The sequence below is a fragment of the Phaseolus vulgaris genome, chromosome 2, assembly GCF_000499845.2.
Source record: "Phaseolus vulgaris cultivar G19833 chromosome 2, P. vulgaris v2.0, whole genome shotgun sequence".
NCBI classification, from domain to species: Eukaryota; Viridiplantae; Streptophyta; class Magnoliopsida; order Fabales; family Fabaceae; genus Phaseolus; species Phaseolus vulgaris.
Window position 1 is genome coordinate 6,238,535 of NC_023758.2, and position 21,301 is coordinate 6,259,835.

Consider the following 21,301-nt stretch of genomic DNA (forward strand, 5'->3'; position numbering starts at 1 on the left):
CTTGATCGAATCTAAAACATAGGCATTCTCAATCTTTGTGAAAGTAAAATGTTTTCAAACTAAGTTAAAACAACCGATTGTTTATACTTAGATGTTTTGAGAAAAGATTGAAAATTGTTTTTCAAATGGTTAAGCTGTTAAAACCAAAACAACCGATTGATTCAAGGAAACAACCGATTGTTTGTTTTGGGACCATAACAGAAAAAACTGTTTTATCTTTGACTGAGCTTTAAATGATTTAACTGTTTACGCTCCAGTCATTAAATGCTTTGACCAATCTTTTAATGCAATTTAAGAGTTTGTTAAGATTTGATAACAAACTACATCTTTGAATAAATTCAGAAAAACAGATTTGAGAATTAATCTTTGACAAGTTTTTTGCTAAGAGTTTTTGAGTTTTTCAAAGAGCAGAGATTGCTGAAAGTTTGTGATTGATCAAAGTTTGTGGAATAGGATTCTGCTTGTATTGATTTCAGATTATCTTCTGTAACAAGTGTAATCCTTGTACTCTGTGAAACAAGTTTCGTTTCTATGTTTGCTGAGATTGGTTGTGTGTTCTTGAGGGGATCAAGATCAACAATCTTAGTGTTGGTGTGTTGGCCAAGAAGAGTGTGTGTCTTGAGGTGTTCAAGGTCACTTTCTTGGTTGTGGTGTAAGTGATCAGGTTGTGATTGCTTAGTGGAATTCCTTAGGGTTTCTGAGAAGACTGGATGTAGCTCTAGGTTTGGAGTGAACCAGTATAAACATTTGTGTGCAATCTCTCTATCCCTAACTCTTTAAATTCAGTTTTGTTTGTTGTTTGCTGGTATAAACAACCGATTGTTTGTTTGGTACTGCTGTTTTTTATTGCTGTTTTGGCAAACTGAATTTCTTTTCAATTGTTTTTTGTGATAATTTCATTCTTGTTTTAAAAGTTTGCGAAAACCCTCTTTGAACAATTCACGCCTCCTCTAGTTTAAAGCCATCCTTTCTAACACTTACAAAATACAACATTTGAATGAAAAAAATTATAAATGAAACCAATTGGAATTGTCCATTTGAATTTTTTTCTTTGTTGAAGCCAATACTTTAAGATGGGATGTTCTGTATGAAAATAATAATTTGTTTTTCTGTATGGAAACAGGCATACAACTGATATAAATATAAAATTAATCAATAAAACCAATATGATTCGTAAATATAGGTAAACATACAAATTGATAAATAACTGTAAAATATTGTTCAAGTAACAGCTAAATATTAATCATATAGGTAAACATTTACCTATACGATTGGTTCCTAACCACAATGACCCGAATGTGATTTGAGGGCTTCTCACTATCACATTCAAAATACAATTTGTCACCTTCTCCAAGAACATGTAATGCACAAAAATCCCTCAAACCACTACCCAATTCTACACATCCCATTAGTCATTGATCGATTAAAACATCGCATGTTAACTCCTTTGAAGGACCATGCAAAACAACAGTATTGAACATCCGTGAGCAAAGAAATGTTCCAAAAGCAGGAGGAAGTTCCTACAGAGATTGTCAATTAAAGAATTCTAATTATGAAATGACCACATTATAAACATGATGTTAAAAAACATATCAGTAAATTTGTTAGCAACAGAAGTATCACCAGGTAAGGTCCATGGCATTGGTACAGAGTAGTTGTTATTGTGAAATGAGAGAATGGTCCATCCGATAGAGAATGGTCCATCCTTTGTAAACATGAATATGAAAGTAATTTCCACCAACATAACGAAAAATTATACTATGATGACCTTGAAATTCATAAGACTGTACTAAATCTGACCACCCATCGTTAATAACCGGACATAATAAATTCATGTTGTAGTTCACATAATGTACTGCACCATAACTGTCTTGGATAATCCACAACTCATGAAGTTCAGTTGCAAACTCTATAGCAAAAGCACGATCCACAAAAGCAATACCCTTCAAGAATAGTAATAAAAGTGTATGATTAATGTTGAAAATAATTCAAAGAATACTAATGTTGTTAACTTAAAACCTATACAAAACATACCTCCCCAAAAATGTTCATGGAGGTAAAAATTCCCTTTGTTGGCCTTCTTATTATTTCATCCCAATCTAAATCCGAATCTGATTCTGACATGTTCTGAACAAAAAAAAAACATTACAAAAAATGTAATCATATTATTACACATGGTAACCAAGAACATAAAAAAAATTATATGAATAATAACCTGTTCTTCCAGAAAAACCAAGTTGAGAACTTTGCTCAGAAACCTAAAGAATCACGAACGCAAAAAAAAAAAAACAAATTGCCAAACAATCTAAATAGTTGATAGTTTTCCTGAAAAACACAAAGAATAGAGAAGATAGTAATCAGAAAATGACGAACAGAGAAGAAGACCAAGAACATAAAAATAACTGCAAAAATGAGAATGAATGATAAAAAGGTTACCTTTTTATTCGGAAGAATGAAAGACCAAATGAGAAACAAAGGTTTTTCTGTTTATGAAAACTTATATAAAAGTTGACACCTTTCCTCAAAAACACGAAGAACAGAGAAGAAGATAGCAAATAGAAAACCAAGAACATCAAAATAATGGTAGAAAACACACAATATCTCAAAAAAATTGATTAAATAATTAACTGGAAAATTAAAAGTTGAGACTTTTCCTCAGAAACACGAAGAACAGAGAAGAAGATAGCAAACAGAAAACCAAGAACTTTAAAATAACGGTAGAAAACACACAATATCTCAAAAAAATTGATTAAATAATTACCTGAAGAAATAAAAGTTCAGACCTTTCCTCAGAAACACGAAGAACAGTTTATCAGAGCTTATATAACCTCAAAAAACCTCAGAAAGCCATTTTCAAATTCAAAAATCGCGCCATAAGAAATACCCCTAAAAGAAGATATTTGACTTCCTGGTGAGGCAATGAGCAGAACGTGTGCAGTGGCCAAATGGGTGAAAGTTGAGGAGAGAAAGCTGGGATTTTTGGAGGGAACGAAGAAGAGAAGGGTTTTGGAGAAGTAGAAACTGAAGAGGTTGAGGGGAGGGCGCTTATATGAGAAGAACGTGGCTTCGTGAGATGCTGACAAATGGCATCCTTTCATTGGTTCTTTGGTTCAAATACTTCTACATTTGGTAATTTTTCTTTTTGAATTATTTGTTGTTGAAATTTGTGGGAGTGACACGTGGCAAATGTTACCCTGTGAGTGGGTTCCATTTGTATTATTTATAGATACTATTTTACATCATTTTCAATCTATAGATAATAAATAAATATTCTTAAATCTCTACAAGAAAAAATAGTTTTATGGGGTTTATTTTTACATTATATAAGGTTAAAACCTTTAGTTACTCAGGGTTGCAGTTCCCTCGCTAAATCATCCATGGGGAACGTGTTCCCCGAGGTTTTTTAAATCTCAGGAAAAGTCTTTCGGAACCCCTATTAAATATCATGAGTTTCAAAACCTCCGTAAAATACCATGTGTTTCAAAACCTCCATTAATAGCATGGGTTTAAGAACCTTTGTAAAATATCATGAGTTTCAAAATTTTCATAAAATGACTTGCCGTCTGAAATAACATTCAACCCTATTTTTCACCATTTCTAAAGATCCTCCTAACTTCTCTCTTCCACTGTAGACACACTGCTCTTCGGCACAGACTCAATGACCATCGACGACAATCCTAGAAAGAATCACAATTCAGCCAGACTTATGTCTATTATATCTAAGGAGAAGAAACATTAAATAAGGTAGTATCATTACCTTAGCTCGACAACAACTGGTGTTTATCACTACTTTATATATATGTGAGTTTTAAAGCCATGTGTGTTCTTGGCTACGAGGGCTTCAAAGATGACAAAAACATATTGCAAGGAGAAATTAACTTTATCATTTCTACTTTCACAATGAATTAATTATTGGATGCATTTTGAAATAAAGATCTTAATTTAAACTATTCCAAAATTATAACTAAAACTAAAATTGCACATAAAACATACGTACATCAAAAGTTAAAACAAAATAAGTTAAGTTTTTTTAAGTATGAGCTCGTAAAAAAAACTATGAATTATATAAACCAACTAACATCAATCATAAAAATATATGCAAATACTATCCAAAATTAGTTGTTGAAATTCTTATTATCCAAGGTTATTTTGGTGAGTTTTTAAAATAAAGTTTTGAAACTTTAGAAAATTGATTTGTAATGTAAAGTTACACTTTCAAAATTTTAAAATATTTAATTATAAAATATATTAAAATTATATATTTTTTAATTATTTATTTATAAATAAATTTAATTATATTTATTTATTGAAGTTTGTAAAATTTGGAGTATTTTATTGAAATTCTACCTAATCTTTGGAATTTAAAGAAATTTTTGAAGTTTTAGAATAAACTTTAAAACTTAACTAAGGTTAAATAAAACTTTAGTATTATTGAGATTGTATAATAAACTTGTGTAACTTACTAAAGTTAGAAGAAATAAGTCAACTACAAATATATAACTTCCAAATACCTCAAATAAAGAAATTTATATAAATACTTAAATTGTTTAAGTCAAAAAATTAAATAATTAAAAATCAACAAATATCAACGTCCAATCCTATTATTATGTCCATTAATATTTATCACATGCTTTCATCCAAATATATTTGTTAGAAATTTTTACTTTTTTATTAAAAATAGAAGATGCGGTTAGATTCACCTAAGTTGAATTTGATCTACTCCCAATCATTCCTTAAAATATACACAGCTCCAAATCCAATTTCTGACCAAACAAAATAAAATTTACGCAAAAATTTTCTCATTAAAAAAAAAAAAGCATTTCCAAAATATGCACCTCAATTAAATAAAAAAAGGCAATATCATATCACTGCACCCGATCTCAACGAAAAAAACGAAACTGTCCTTAAAAAAAATTTCTGACAGACTTTTTTTTTTGGAACAAAATTTTATATTACGGATTTTTTTATCTGAAATAAGTTTTTTATTTTTGTTTTCGGATTTTCATTTCCAAAACACAATAATTTCTTTCTCAGATTTTTTTTTTCAGAATGTATTATTTTTCAATTTTGGATTTTTTTATCCAAAATAGAATTTTAATTTTTTTTCTGGATTTTTATTTCCAGAACTCAATAATCACTTTTGAATTTATTTTTTCGGAATATATTATTTTCAATTCTAAATTTTTATTTTCGGAATTAAGGGCATTTTTGAAATTTAAAAAAATATGTTGGGTGTAGGTTAAAAATTATTGGCTGTAGGAAGCATTTGCCAATGAAAGAAATCCAATTTGGATTCCATCTTGTATTCTTGTCTTCTGCAGCCCAATAAAAGAGAAAGACCCTAGTAACCTTAATCACAATGGAACTCTAACTCCACACCACCCAACGGCACCCCCGGAACACCGTCGACCTGCAACCTGCGACCACCGCACGAACCACCACCACCGCGCGACGTCCTCTGCCCAATCGCTACCACCGCGCGACCTACTCCGCTCGATCGCCACCACCGCCGCACTCGTTCAGAGAAGACGCACCACCTCCGCACCAGAGAAGACGCAACGAATGTGACTGAAACCAAAACGCAACGGGAAACCTAAAGTGAGTTTATTCCATTTAATTTCCCCCATTCAGAATGACACCGTTTTGGTTTAAAACGAAAACCCAACTGAACTCGCTAACTCGCGGAGCAGACTCTCCAGTTTGAACGAGTTCACCGAATTTGCTCCGAGTCTGCCGAGTTTACTCAAAAACCGAGTTTACTACCGAGTTAACTCGATAAGGTATGTGGAAACGTAAACTCGGACGAGTCAACTCGTTGACTCGCGAATTTGATAACCATGGTAATGCTATAATAATTTATATTTTCTATTTTTCTGGGCTGTGTTATGTTATTCTCCTCCATTGACGTATCTTTCTTTTTGATATAATTTGGTTTTTAGATTGCGTCTTGAAACGATTATAAGATATAATATGTGTTTTGTTGTATGAGTAATGGGCTGTAAATTATTATATAATATTATTTTAGGAAAATAACCATTCTACAATCTCCATGGCATATTATTTATGGTGTATTACATGTGTATGCCAAGTATGATCTAATTTTCTCTACTTATAGTTACTGAGTTTATGTAAATTATGGTGTTTGACAACCTTAGCAATACTGATCAAGGTTCAACTATATAGAGTGTACTAAACCATCAAACAAGAAAATATTAATGAAACACTGATCATCGAAAACAAATTCAATCATCTCTAGTGAATAAAAAGTATGCTTAATTTGATTTGCTCTGACGATATATACCAATTATCTATGGGTTGTTTTAATAGTTCTGATGTATTCTTCTGTTTCTGATACAAACACAACTCATTGCAGTTTATGTTTGCCATCAATGATAATAGACAAATTTACTGGATCTGTTGAAGGTATGAAAACTTTTTCCACCCATAAGTTGTAACTGTGATTCAGCGTAAGTATAAAATAGTAAATAATCCATGTTATGCTTAGGATTTTATTATTTTTCTCAAATCTTCATGTTTTTTTATTGTTATTATTACATCAAAATTTTAATTGCTTGATATGTTTTCTTTTGACTGTTTTCTCTTTGTTTCCATCAATTCTTGATAAATGTTAATATCATTAACTACTCTTGTTGTGACTTTTTTTGTTATCTTGTATCTATAACATTATAATCTAAAAAAATGGAAAGCGTTTATTCATTAATCTTCTCTAAGTTAATGCTAATGTGTCCCTTTGACATAATCATATCTCCTCATCAGCAGATAATTTAGTTATCCTGCTTGTGCTCTATATTTTAACTCACAGGTTTAGTCTTTCAGCCATTGAGCATATCTACAATTTCAGAGCTGTTGAGTAAACAACACTGGTCAGAGCTCAGACCCCTTTTTAGAACAACCAAACCTGCAATATTCATTGATCAATTGTTCAATGCGGAGGTTGATTCAGAGCTTGTTTTAAGGTTCTTTCAGTGGTCTCAGAAAGAGTTCAGAATTTCATATGGTCTTGAAACTACTGCCAAAGTTTTACATCTTCTAGCAAATTCAAAAAGGTACTCTAAAGTCAGGTCCTTTTTGGATAAATTTGTGAAGAACGAGAAACATACAGTTTCTTCTGTTTTTCACTCTCTCTTGTTGGGTGGTGTCCGGCCTTGTACAAATGCTCTAATAATTGATATGTTGATCCTAGCATATGCAAGAAATTTAGAAATTCACTCTGCCTGTGAAACATTTAGGCGATCTCATGATTATGGATATAAGTCATCACTGAATTCATGTAATTCGTTGTTGAGTGGTTTGGTGAAGGAGAATGAAACAGGAGAAATGGAATACGTGTACAAGGAGATGATAAAGAGGAGAATTCAGCCTAACTTGACAACCTTTAATATTTTTATCAATGGTCTCTGTAAAGCTGGTAAGTTGAATAAGGCGGAGGATGTCATCGAAGACATTAAAGCCTGGAGATTTTCTCCAAATGTAGTTACTTATAACACTCTGATTGATGGGCATTGCAAGAAGGGCAGTGCTGGAAAAATGTACAAAGCTGATGCCATTTTGAAGGAAATGCTTGCTAATAAAATTTCCCCAAATGAGATCACCTTTAATTCTCTTATTGATGGTTTCTGTAAGGATGAGAATGTGTTGGCTGCAAAGGAGGCTTTAGAAGAGATGCAAAGGATGGGACTAAAACCTAATTTAGTTACTTATAACTCACTGATAAATGGTTTATCTAATAACGGGAAGCTAGATGAGGCCATTGCTTTGTGGGATAGGATGGATGGCTTAGGTTTGAAGCCAAATATTGTTACTTATAATGTTCTTATTAATGGGCTTTGTAAGAGGAAGATGACGAAGGAAGCAAGAAAACTCTTTGATGATATAGCTAAGCAAGGTTTGGTACCCAATGCAATAACATTTAATACATTGATTGATACATTCTGCAAAGACGGGATGATGGAAGATGCATTTGCTCTGCATAAATCGATGCTTGAAGAAGGGATTTTTCCAAGTGTTTCAACCTATAATTGCTTAATTGCAGGCTTGTGCAGGAACCAGAACGCAAGAGCTGCAAAGGATCTTCTTAAAGAAATGCTGACCTATGACCTGAAAGCTGATATTATAACATATAACATCTTAATAGATGGATGCTGCAAAGACAATGAAACAAGTAAGGCAGAAAAACTGCTTAGTGAAATGCTCAACGTTGGTGTCAAACCTAATCATGTAACGTATAATACATTGATGGATGGATATTGCATGGAGGGAAATGTGAAGGCAGCATTGAAGGTCAGGACCCAGATGGAGAAAGAAGGGAAGCGGGCAAATGTTGTTACATATAATGTGCTGATTAAAGGATTTTGTAGAACAGGCAAGCTAGAGGACGCAAACAGGCTTCTTAATGAGATGTTGGAAAGAGGTTTGAATCCGAATCGAACTACCTACGATATTGTAAGATTGGAAATGTTGGATAAAGGTTTTATTCCAGACATAGAAGGACACTTATATAATATTTCTAGCATGTCTTAACATGAAAGAAATTTCATTATTAGTGCACTAATGTTTAGCTTTATGAAAAATTTACAGAATTGGTATATTTAGAATGTTTACAAATCTTATATTTAGCCTTTTTCTCTCTTGGTTAAGTGTTATAGAGCGCTACCTTGTAGAGTAGTTGTTGAATGTTGGCAACTTGGCGTTACCATGTAGAGTAGTAGTTCAATGTTGACAAGTTGACATTACGGTTGCCATTTAACAGCCCATTTCATTTGGTTTGCGTTAGCTTTACATCATTTATAGTGAAAAGGACTGATTTCTGTTAGAAAATGTTTTGTAAAGTGATATTATTTTAGACCTGGAAATATAGTGAACAATTTTCTGGGATTTGCTGTTAAAGGGGAACCAGTTGCAATCACTATGAGAAACTTATGAAGGTTGAATAATTAAAGAGTTTAATAATAGATATTATAAACTATTTTCTTTTTCTATCTAGTAAAGATGGAATAATTAAAAGTTTTAATTTAAAAAATACAACGTTGGACTTGTAGTTCTTACTTTGAATGTTTGTTTAAGTTGTCTAATTTTATTCTTAGGTAGAACATTAGAAATAACATTTCTGAGAATTTTAAAAGATGCTTGATTAAAACATAAAGTATATGGGATTTTTTATTTATTTATTTCCAGAATGATTAAATGGTGTTTGGTTAAAAACATATTTTGTTAATAATATAGATTAGAGTTATTAAAATACCCATATGTAAAAGATATTCTTGTTGCTGCATTAACAGAAATAAATATTGTAATTTTTATGATTTTTATTTATGTACATCATTATAACATGATCTAAATCGTCAATATATATATGTAATAGTGGAATCTTAACTTGGATTTCTTTATTAGTTAGAAATTAGTGTCCAATGGGTTAATGTCCATCTCGGAACCTGATGCTTCCGTCATGTTGCTGCCTTTAAACGATATCTTGATGAGATAAAAAAGGAGGATGTATTTCTTTAAGTTAACCTTGTTCTCAGCTCCCAAGTGATGTGCGAAACCTTGATGTAACTTCTATACCAGTATGTCTCTTACACTCGTGATCACAGCCACATTCTTTTGAGCAAACTTCTAATGTAATTTATATTGTTGGTAAGATTTAATTTTTTTACTAACTTGTCTTCCACATCCATGAGAGAAACCACACCCTTGTGGACGATTTTTTTTATGCAATTTTTTTTTCTAGCATGCCTTCCATACTCAGGTGGGTTCTTTAAATTTGCAAACTTCAAGATGGTGCTATATTAAAAATATGAATATAAAAAAAGGTGCTTCTCTTGCACATAGAAAGAATCTTAACGCAGTGGCATACCTAGAAATTTTTTCTTTGATGAAAAATTAGAAACTCGACAACTAATAGTTCTGTGGCAATTTTAGCAAGAGTTGTTTACAATTACCCACTATTATAAATTTATCGTGGTATGTACAATGATTTTCTAGACAATTTGTTATTTGATTCACAGTTCTTTTTTCTAGACATCTTAAGTAGTATTATCAAATCATACAGTTGCTTTAGTATTCTGTGATTTATGTTTATAGTACTGCAGCCAAAACAGAAAGCCAGACTACTGAATGGCCGTCAATAGATTCTAAAGTTTACTTAAACTTCACAGAATTTCTGTCATACAAAATCTTTATTGTAAAATGCCAATAATTATACAATGGAGTCCAAACTTAACATTTAAGGCTAGTCAAATGACTTTATTGGTTCATAAGGCAGTTTATTTTATTTGGTGTGCTCACTTAATGATGCGGTACATGAGTGTTAATACAGAAAAAGTTAATATCATATATGAATAAATGGGAAAGTATGTTAGAGCTACAATCATAAGAAATAAATGACAAATTTTGTCTGACATGATTTATGAGAAGAAAACTAATAAAGGTCCTACTAAAAGTAGTTCATCATATGAAGGATGAGCCAATAAATATTGTAGGAAAACATCAAGAATATCTCTTAAAGAAACTATTTGAAACCTTGATATAGATGTAATTCCTTCCAGTTTAATTTTGGAGAGAACACTTCAATTTTGCTTAACAGTCTATCAATGGAAGACATCTCAGTTTTAGTTTTCTGTGTACTTGTTATTTTTGTACAAGCACTCCTTAGATTCTTATGATTGAATTATGGACTTAAACCGTTCCTTCCTCACTTCCTTAGAGTACTAGTTGAACAACTTGGAAGGTTGAATATCAGTCAAATGGAACATGATGGACAGATTGCATTCTGGATCAATGTGCATAATGCTCTTGTGATGCATGTAATATTTACAGTCACATGGCTATGGTTTTTATTTAGCCAACTTTCAGCATGTATAACTATTAACAGGCATATTTAGGATATGGAATTCCCTAGGGTTCTCTGAAGAGGCTGGCCTTGTTTCACAAGGTAGTTTATTTCTTTATCCAATTGTCCGTGGTCAGCTCCAAGGTATTAACACTTTTAGAATGTTTATTAAAACTTAAAAAGGATAATACTTTCTCTGAAGTGCTTTCCCTCGGCCAATCTTTGTTCAGTTCAGTGCGATGCCTAGACCAGGAACTGTATCCAAATAATGTTTATTTAATATTTTTTAGTCCAACAAATTACAGAGAAGCAGTCACATCTGCAAGGAACATAAACTAAAATCTTCGTTTGTAGGAGGAAGAAAAAAAAACTCTCATTCACCTCCTCTTAATTACTTTTTGTTCTGGTTCTGAGTAAAGTGACTTTAAGCAGTGATATTTTTAGTCCCTTTGGTTGAGCTTGTGCTACTTTTATAGGGGTAGATTTCACCACCCTCTCTAAGGAAAACCCATATACCAAAATATCGTGAACAGAAAGGAATGACTAGAGTGTTGGAAGGTTGGGAGGTTTGGTTTGTTATCCCCGAAAATTATGGACTATACAAATATTTCTGCGATTCTTTTAGCAACTACCCAACTACCTGTATTGATACCAATCGCCTAATAGGCAGTCCATGGCATTGGTTGGATTGCCTGGCGTCCAAATCCCAAACCATTCTTTTAAGTCTGACTTCAGCTGAGGCTTCACCCTGTAGATGATCGACCAATTCAGAGTATTCAATAAACAAAATCGGTCATGAGTCATTGTCCAAGTTATGTTATGACGGTACACTTGTTATCATTTACATGGTTTAAGTTGTCAAAAAGGCATATCATCTAAAGATGCTATGCTATTTGGAGGGCATTTAGATGTCACGTTATCACATAATATCATAGAGATACACCTTTAGAACTTCCATTTTCTCACTAGTACAATCTTGTTAATTATTTTTTAATTGATACATTGTGGAAAATATGAAATGATGAGTACAATTGTCGGTGCAGGCAGCTTACAATATTTGTGGCCATATCATAAGTGCAAATGCCATAGAACAAGTGATAATTGGCTTCCGAACACCCTGCATTGGAAGGGTACTCATCTGACCCTTGTGTAACATGGGCTCATGCAAAGTGTTGCCAGTTTATGGTTGCGTTTAAATGGTGGAATATTTTGATTGGTCTAAATAGTGCAACTCTATATATACATATAGGTCTTTCTGTTTTGACCTGAGGGTTTCAAATCACGGATTCTTCCCTTGTTTTGCATCTGCTGCTTGCAAACATACATTTCTGTAGAAAAACATTAACGCATCCATTTGAATGTGGATATCATTAAATTGGTATTGCACTGCTATGGTTTAATAATCACTATCACCAATGATCTTCTAAACTAATAGGGTTGTTTACTGGTCGGTGGATAAGAAAATTATATCAATGTAAGCAAAAATATATGCTAGATAAGGTAATCTTATCTAGTCTTTGATACGTGTCATATAGCATAGTAGATAAGAATATAAATTGTATACAAATGACAAAATTCTCCTCACGAATGGAGGGATGATAGTGATGGTGGTAATCAGGACAGGGATGGTAGTGGCAGTAGATGTGGGACAGTAGTGGTGCTGGTGGAAGTACTTGCGGCAGCAACAGAAAAGGAAGAACAATTGAGCAATAGTTAAAATAGTAACACTCATGATAGTTAGTCTTTGTTGATAAATTTTAATTTTTTTTACACATTTCATTTTGGTTCTCTGGAGAGGAGGTTGAAAGGGGAAAAGATTGTTTATCTTTTTCGTTATTTTTCCTCACCCTACATCCTTTTCTGTCTAAATTTAACTTAATGAACAGAATAGAATGAGCTTGTTGTCCTGTTTGATGTTTGGAAGACAGGAGAATTGGACTGTTTCCTGTAATCCGTATCCTAAACCAGATTTGCCGTAGGGTTTGCTTCTCATCTGGAAAGAGAAGACCATGATTCTACAAGAAGTTTTATTATAATTATTTTCTGATTGAGATGCTTAGAACTCCCTTTTAACCTTATTTCTTTTCCTGATATTATACTGATATTTTTTAAGAGAATTTGAAGTGAAAAATTCTAATACCAAATTTTGATGTTAGGATGGCATCTCATGTTTCATCTGATTATTATTTTTGTTTGTCAAGCTCAGTGGCTTGAAAGCTTTGTGTCTGCAGGTCTGAGGAAGAAATATGGTGAAGAACAGCAGCTTATCAGCTCTAAATTGTATATTAATGATTTGCAACCCCATATTTGCTTTGCCCTTTGCACTGGGGCATTTTCAGAACCTGTGGTCATTTTCTTTCATTTACTTTTTTCCAAGGAATTGTAGTTTTAATATCAATGGCAAGATGTGATGTTAGTTAGGGCTTTGCTCTTGTTGAGTCTGCATCTGGATCAATGTTTGATGCATTTATGAAACATAGTAAATATGAGAAATTCTAAAAATATAGGGTATGATATTCACTTTTGCATCCATATCACTTCCTCCTCTCTTATAACCTGGCTTTAAGTAGTTGATCAAGAATTTTCTTGTTACTGAGCTGCAGCTAAAGGTCTACACTGCATCAAATATAAGAGAACAGCTTAATATTGCCAAGAGAGGGTTTCCTCAAGCAAATGTAGCTGTAAAGAAGTCAAGCACAGTTTTTCTCCCTAAATTGGTGGAAAGATTTTCTAGAGAAGCATTAATCAATTTAGACGAACTCTTTGGATGGGTAATGTATAGTGTTGACAAGAAACTGCATGATTCGATGCAAAAGTGATCATAAATCCAATAAAAAGGCATCTCAGACCATAGAATGGATACCTTAATAGTTCTTAGTTTAGGTACATGTTGTCGAAGGATCTAATAAACAAGCCATGGTGGTATAACTTTGACATTTTATTGCAATGAAGACATTTCATAGTATATAAGTAGATGCAAACCTCACCTTTTAAGCCGATTTTATGAGGTTGAGTTAGGTTTAATGTTTACTTCTTAATATGGTATCAGAGTCAGGTTCAAGCCTATCCTAGCGAATGTTTGTTTGCCTTATCAGGCCACCCGCTATCAGACCGTTATCGGACTACTCATAATATGTTATTCTATGCACGAGTTGTCATTCTCGACGTGAAGGAGGTGTGTTGGAGATCTCACATCGACTAGAAATTAAAACATTTCATAGTATATAAGTGGATGCAAACCTCACCTTATAAACCGGTTTTATGAGGTTGAGTTAGACTTAACGTCCACTTTTTAATAGAGGTCTTTCAATTTTTTTAGACTTGTGATGAAGATCAAAATAAAGGGGATTTTACTAATGGAGGAAGAGGCCATTCACCCAAACATTTAAAGTTTTTCCTTCTAGTCTTCTAAAAAATTAAAGAAGAATTAAGTAAAGAAAGGATCAAGCTCAAAGCCAACAAGAAGACTACAAGCATTCAATAATGGGCTTCAATTAATATCTTTCTTTGTAATTTCTTTTGTATAAATTTGTAGAACATATAGGAGTAGTGTTTAGGAAGGTGCTAAGAGGGAAACTAAAAAGACACCTCTTTTGTAAGTACCTTAGGCGTTAGTTTTTAGGAAAGAGTGGTGTTTAGAAGTGACTTTTCCTTCCTTGTTCATTTAGGCGCCAAGTTAGGAATAGGCTAGAAGGTGACTCTTCAAATGTTCTTTCCCCTGTACTCTTGGCCGGTCTTATGTCTCTATATAAAGGCATGAAAGGCACCTTCAATAATAGAATTGATATTTTGAGTAAAGAACCTCTCTCAAATTGGTGAGCGATTGAGAGAGACTGTCTTCTCCTCTTCTAGTCTTATCTTGAGTGCATTCTTGGAACCTCAATTGGCGGCATCTACACTCATCTTGAAGCCTTACATCCTTCAAGTGGCGTGCACATCTCCAAGGACTCCAACCACATAAGTTTCCTATCTCGTTTCATCTTCTTCATCCATTTTCACTCCAAAACAAATCTTAAAACATGTCTTTGATGTTTCTATCCATTTCAATCGGTAGAACTTGCTTGTTTTGTGTTTCTATTCGGTAGTTCTTCTTAGTTTGTTGTTCTTGTGATTTTAATTGAGTTTCCTTGTGTTTTAATCGGTTCATTCATTTGTGTTCTTTTGTGTTTTAATCGGTTCATTTGTATTCTTTTGTGTTTTAATCGGTTCATATCAATGTTGTCAAGATCGCGAGTTAACTCGCCGATCTTGCGTTTTTACGATCTTTTTAGACAAAAACGAGTTGGATGGGAGGTGGGATCGGACCCTCTCTGGATCGGAGCGATCCAGTGATCCAAGGGTTGGATCGAACGATCCATGAGCTTCCGTGATCCATGACACGGTCCAGAAAAAACCCTAATGCGCCGCTTGTGCTCGCCGCCGCCTTCTTGCACCACCGCAAACGCATGTTGTGATGTCGGCGAAGCATGAAGAAGGAGTTGTGGCGACGGCGCCGCGCATAAGGAAGGAGGAGTTGTGATGAAGGAGGGCGTCTAGACCAAGGAGAGCGTCTAGCTTCAAGGAATGAGCGTCTAGGATGTGAAGAAGGGAAGCTACCCATGGAGCGTCTAGATGTGGCACTAGACCGTCTAGGTCCTCTCACAAGATCAATGGCTAAGCATGTACAAGCACAAGTGGATGAAGCCACGGGTGGAAGAGAGAAAGCCTTGTATATGTTGCATAAAGGCCCAATAGGGGTACTTAGTAGATAGGGTAGTGTAGAAAGCACATTTGAAGGAAACATTCTAGAACCTTGCTAGGTGTGACCGGTCATAGCACATGGCCTATGCCTTGCATTTCATTTGGTTTACATTTCATTATGTATTAGCTTAATTCCTACGTCCAAATAGCCTATAAATAGGGAGGCTATCTCATGTATTTTGCAAGTTTATTGTGAGTAAAGTTATGCTGCCAATTTGTGCTCAACTTTGCTTCTCCCTAGAATCCTAGGCTCTAAACTTCAATTCCTTCATCTTTTCCCTTGGGCTGGCCGAACCACCCAATACCCACACTTATCATGCACCTACAAGATCAACACCACTCCTAGGAGGATCTTGCTCACTCTCATTCATTGCTTCCGCCCCATACTCTACATTGATTCAAGAAGAACTTCATGAAAATGCCATCATTTGGTATCATGAGCTTTGGTTCTTCAAGATGAGTAGCTCCTTGTCTTTTCAATTTTAGTTCTTCTTTATTTCATATTGTCATTTACTTTCCATACTTGTCTTGCTGTTTTTTACATTTTAATTTGTTCTTGGTGTGCTTTGTGGAAGATCCAACCGAAGCACTCTTGTTCAATTGATCTTGAACAAGTTCTTGTGCAATTTGTGATAGGATTCCATACACCTTTGAGTTGCTATTTTCTTTTAGGCTTTGAGTCTTTATTGCTTTCATTATTTGGTTCATATTATGCTTTGAGTCTTTAATTTTCTGAATCTATACCTGTTTTGTCAAGTCATGTTCATCCATATTGTCAACAATTCATAGTAGTCCTTTTATTTGGCTTGATTGTTTCTTGATTTTGGGTCTCTTTATTTGCTTGAATCTGCTGTTCTTTGCTCCTTTGGTGCCTTTTTAATTCTAGTTTGAGTTCCATTTGTGTTTAGATCATACACAAATTCTATTTCACAAATTTCCATTGTGTCTAAACTTTGGTATCTTGCTGTTTTTGTTTCCAGTTTTCAGATTCCCCTGTTTTTACCTTCTCTGTTTTGGCTGTTTTGATCCAGAAAAATATTTCCACTCATAGGAAAATTTTGATTCTCTGGAATATGCAAGTTTAAAGTGTTATAGAAAGGATAAAAAAAGAATTAGGTCAAAAGAAGCAACAGAAAAAAAATGATAAATCTTTTAAAATCAGAGTGCAAATTTGAAGCGCTCCAGCTGGCCTAACCGAACACCAAAATTGCAAAATTTATTTAAAAAAAATGGTGCATGAGTTTTGAGTGATTTCAAAGCCAGATTTTAGATAAGATCCTGAATATCTTGCATAACAAATTTCAGAGTCAAATTTTAAAAATACAGCTCAGCATAAATCGGGGAACAAACACGTTTCTGGCCCACAACATTTTCCAGTGGTGCTGTTTTTTTTTATTTGGTCATCTAATCTAGTGCTTTTCTTTAGGAATTCTTTTGTGTGCCAACCTTTAATTGAGTACCTTTATTTGTTTGCTTTAATTACTTGACTCTCTTTCTAGTTGTCATAATCTAAATCCTTTTGGTGGTACTGTTTTATTCAATTAAATTTGTTTCTTGCTTTTGTTCTTTGACCTCTAATTTGGGTGCTGGAATTTATTCTTCTTTGGTGCTTATGTGAATGGGAACTTGATTTGGTTAAGGTTTAGCCCTTTGCTAGGTGCTGGAAATTGGAGAATTAAAGACCATCATTCTAAGGAGAAGACAAGGCCAAAGCCGAAACAAGCATTCTTGAAAAAAAACACTACAAACACTTGGAAGATCAACAAGCAAAGACAACAAGGAAGTGCACTAATCAAAAAGAGGATCAACAAAGGGAGTTCTCTTATTCCCTTTGCAACTTGGTTTATTGTTAATTACCTTTTTAATTACGTTTTAGACGGTGAGTGTGTCTTCAAGGGCTCTAAGTGTCCAAGAAGCCTCACCTAGGGCCGATTAGTATAGCATTCTTGTTTAGTAATTGTTACTTGTTTGAAATTGCTATTCTATTGCTTTAGTAGAAGCGATTTGCATGTTTAATTTTGTTTAAATTTTGTGCTAAACCGACTAGCTTTGTTGCATAGTTAGCTTACATTGTTTTCTTGCATTTATTTCTCAACTTATTTGTGTTCTAAGTGTTTCACTAAGAGAAAGTCTTGTGTGAAGATATTGGGGGATAGTTTTTGGCAAGGAAAAGGCTTGGTACTTAAGTAGTCCTTTGTGACTCACCTCCCTTACCTGGAAAACTACCTTCTTTAACTTTCCTAAACTTTCTCAAAGTAAAACACCTATATACACAAAGTTTTTAGCCATGTCTTCTTCTTCTCACTCTCCAAAGTCAATAGAAAGTGAAGTAAAATCTTTGAAAACTCTTTTAAAAGAAGTATCCCAAGCGGTACAATTGATATCTTTTAGACAATTGGAGAATGAGAACAAAATCAATGAGTTGCTAAAGCTCAAGAAGAGAAATCACAAAAAACACAAAAATAAAAAAAAACGATTACTCATGCATCTCAAAGTATTGAGTCTCTAGGGGAGGGAAGCCGTAGAATCAAATGATTATTACCAACCACCCCCTAGAAAAACTAGGCAAAGGGAACAAGAGGTGCCAAGGGAAACTAGAGTAGACCTACCTCATTTTCATGGAAAGGAAAATGTAGAAATATATCTAGATTGGGAGATGAAGGTAGAGCAACTCTTTGCTTGCCATAGGGTAAGTGAGGAACGTAAGGTACCCTTAGCCACCCTTAGTTTCCAAGGGAACGCCATGTATTGGTGGACCTCTCTCGAAAGAGAAAGACGTCTTCATAGGGAACCTTCCATTACATATTGGAATGACCTTAGGGGAGCCCTAAGACGTCGACATATACCTTCCTACTACCATAGGGAGTTGATGGACAAGCTCCAAAGACTCCAACAAAAGAACATGAGTGTGGAAGAGTATAGGCAAAAAATGGAGCTCTACATGATGAGAGCATCCATTAGAGAAGAGGAGGAAACCACCATAGCTAGGTTCCTTAGTGGCCTATCACTTGAGATAAGAGATAGAGTAGAGCTCTTACCTTATCAAGACTTGAATGATTTGGTTCAACTTTGCATTAAAGTTTAGCAACAAAACTTGCGCAAAACATCAAGTCAAAAGGTGAGCCCCTATTCTAGCTTTTATCCCAAGAAAGAGTTTAGAAGGGAGGGTAGTACATCCAAGGAAAAACCAAAAGAGCCTACCAAACCCTTCACCTAAGAAACCTCAACCCCACCCATCCAAGCTAGAGATGTTAAGTGTTTCAAGTGCTATGGTAGAGGGCATGTGCAAGCACAATGTCCAAACCAAAGGACTTTGTTTCTTAAAGGTGTAGATGAGTACACTAGTGGCGAGGATAAGCCTAGTGAGAGAGAGGAATGGGGAGAGGATGAGAGGGTAGCTCCACTAGAGGGAGAATTGCTTATGATTAGGAGAACCCTCAACAATCACCCTAGCACATCCATTGAAACACAAAGAGAGAACATATTTCATACAAGATGCAATGTTTTAGAAAACATATGCTCTCTCATTGTGGATAGTGGATCTAGTTGTAATTGTTGTAGTGCTAGGATGGTTGAAAAGCTTAAGCTACAAGTGGTTCCTCACCCAAAACCTTACAAACTTCAATGGCTTAATGAAAATGGGGAACTACATGTAGACAAGCAAGTGGAAATCAAGTTTTCCATAGGGAACTACAAGGACAAAGTTTTATGTGATGTAGTGCCTATGGAAGCTTGTCATATTTTATTAGGGAGACCATGGCAATTTGATAAGAAAACCTTGCATGATAGTCTCACTAACGAAATTTCCTTCACCCATAAGTATAAAAAGTTTGTACTTAGTCCTTTACCACATTCTCAAGTGGTAAAAGACCAAATACAAATGAAGCAAAAGAGGGATGAGGAAAACAAAAAAAAAAGTGCTAGAAAAAGATAAAATCCTTAGGGATAGGAAGGCGTGGGAGAAGAGTGTTCCTTCCCACAAGGTTGGTCAACAAGAAAAGCCTCTTGAAAACGTTTTTGAAAATTTGCTTCTTGTTGAACAACCAAGCCTTATCTTTTGTAAAGGAGCACTTACATGCACTGCCACAAGTAGTGGACTTATGAATTTACCTCCTCAAATCGAAAATCTTTTGAGTGAATTTGAAGATCTATTCTCACAAGAGGGACCCATTGGGCTTCCTCCTCTAAGGGGAATAGAACATCAAATTGACTTTATACCGGGGGCAAGCCTACCAAATAGGCCTGCTTATAGAACCAACCCCGAGGAAACTAAGGAGATAGAATCACAAGTTCAAGACTTGTTGGAGAAGGGTTGGGTTCAAAAGAGCCTAAGCCCTTGTGCTGTACCTGTCTTGTTGGTGCCAAAAAAAGATGGAAAATGGCGCATGTGTTGTGATTGTCGAGCAATCAACAACATCACCATCAAGTATAGGCATCCAATTCCAAGGCTTGATGATATGCTTGATGAATTGCATGGGTCAACTCTATTCTCCAAAATTGATCTTAAAAGTGGATATCACCAAATTCGAATCAAGGAGGGTGATGAGTGGAAAACCGCTTTTAAGACCAAATTTGGATTATACGAGTGGTTGGTGATGCCCTTTGGGCTTACTAATGCCCCAAGTACATTCATGAGGCTTATGAATCACACCTTGAGGGATTGTATAGGTAAATATGTAGTAGTTTACTTTGATGATATTTTAGTATATAGTAAAACCCTAGAAGACCATCTAAGTCACCTTAGGGAAGTTCTTCTAGTTCTTAGGAAAAATAGTCTTTTTGCAAATAGGGATAAGTGTACCTTTGGTGTAGATAGTGTAGTCTTCTTAGGCTTCATAGTAAACAATAAGGGGGTGCATGTAGATCCTGAAAAAATCAAAGCCATCCGAGAGTGGCCAACTCCACAAAATGTAAGTGATGTAAGAAGTTTTCATGGGTTAGCTAGCTTCTATAGAAGGTTTGTACCTAATTTTTCTAGCCTAGCATCTCCTTTGAATGAACTTGTTAAAAAAGATGTTGCATTTTGTTGGAATGAAAAGCATGAGCAAGCCTTTCAAAGGCTAAAAGCTCAACTCACCAATGCACCCATCCTATCTCTTCCAAATTTTTCCAAAACTTTTGAGATAGAGTGTGATGCATCGGGGGTAGGCATAGGTGCGGTTTTGTTGCAAGGTGGACACCCCATTGCTTATTTTAGTGAAAAACTCCATGGTGCCACCCTCAACTACCCCACCTATGACAAAGAGCTCTATGCTCTTGTGCGAGCCCTAAAGACTTGGGAACACTACCTTGTGTCCAAAGAATTTGTCATCCATAGTGATCACGAGTCTTTAAAATATTTAAAGGGCCAACACAAGCTCAACAAGAGACATGCTAAATGGATGGAATTTCTTGAACAATTTCCTTATGTAATCAAATACAAGAAAGGAAGCACCAATATAGTGGTCGATGCTCTTTCAAGACGGCATACACTCCTTTCAAAATTGGGTGCCCAAATTCTTGGATTTGACCACATAAGAGAGCTTTACCAAGACGATCAAGAACTCTCATCCATCTATGCCCAATGTCTACATAGAGCGCAAGGAGGTTACTATGTGTCCGAGGGATATCTTTTTAAAGAGGGAAAACTTTGCATTCCCCAAGGAACACATAGGAAACTCCTTATCAAAGAATCACATGAGGGGGGACTCATGGGCCACTTTGGAGTTGATA

At 34.8% G+C, this 21,301-nt stretch overlaps 2 protein-coding genes across 5 annotated transcripts; both read left to right on the forward strand.

Annotated features, from left to right (window-relative positions):
* Positions 1-5,227: 5,227 nt before the first annotated feature.
* LOC137810503 (pentatricopeptide repeat-containing protein At1g09820) lies at positions 5,228-8,636 on the forward strand. Of its 4 annotated transcripts, XM_068611832.1 has the most exons (4): positions 5,228-5,598; positions 5,691-5,780; positions 6,374-6,423; positions 6,824-8,636. In XM_068611832.1, exons 3-4 carry the CDS (start codon positions 6,390-6,392, stop codon positions 8,539-8,541), a joined length of 1,752 nt encoding a protein of 583 aa, XP_068467933.1. In that variant the 5' UTR covers positions 5,228-5,598; positions 5,691-5,780; positions 6,374-6,389; the 3' UTR covers positions 8,542-8,636. The 4 variants fall into 4 exon arrangements, with proteins under 4 accessions (XP_068467933.1, XP_068467932.1, XP_068467934.1 ...); XM_068611831.1 differs by having other exon boundaries at positions 5,269-5,780; XM_068611833.1 differs by lacking the exon at positions 5,691-5,780 and having other exon boundaries at positions 5,356-5,598.
* A 2,127-nt stretch (positions 8,637-10,763) lies between these two features.
* Positions 10,764-13,668, forward strand: LOC137809923 (uncharacterized). Its single transcript, XM_068610982.1, has 4 exons — positions 10,764-10,823; positions 11,893-11,979; positions 13,056-13,196; positions 13,453-13,668. Exons 1-4 carry the CDS (start codon positions 10,764-10,766, stop codon positions 13,666-13,668), a joined length of 504 nt encoding a protein of 167 aa, XP_068467083.1.
* The last annotated feature ends 7,633 nt before the right edge of the window (positions 13,669-21,301 follow it).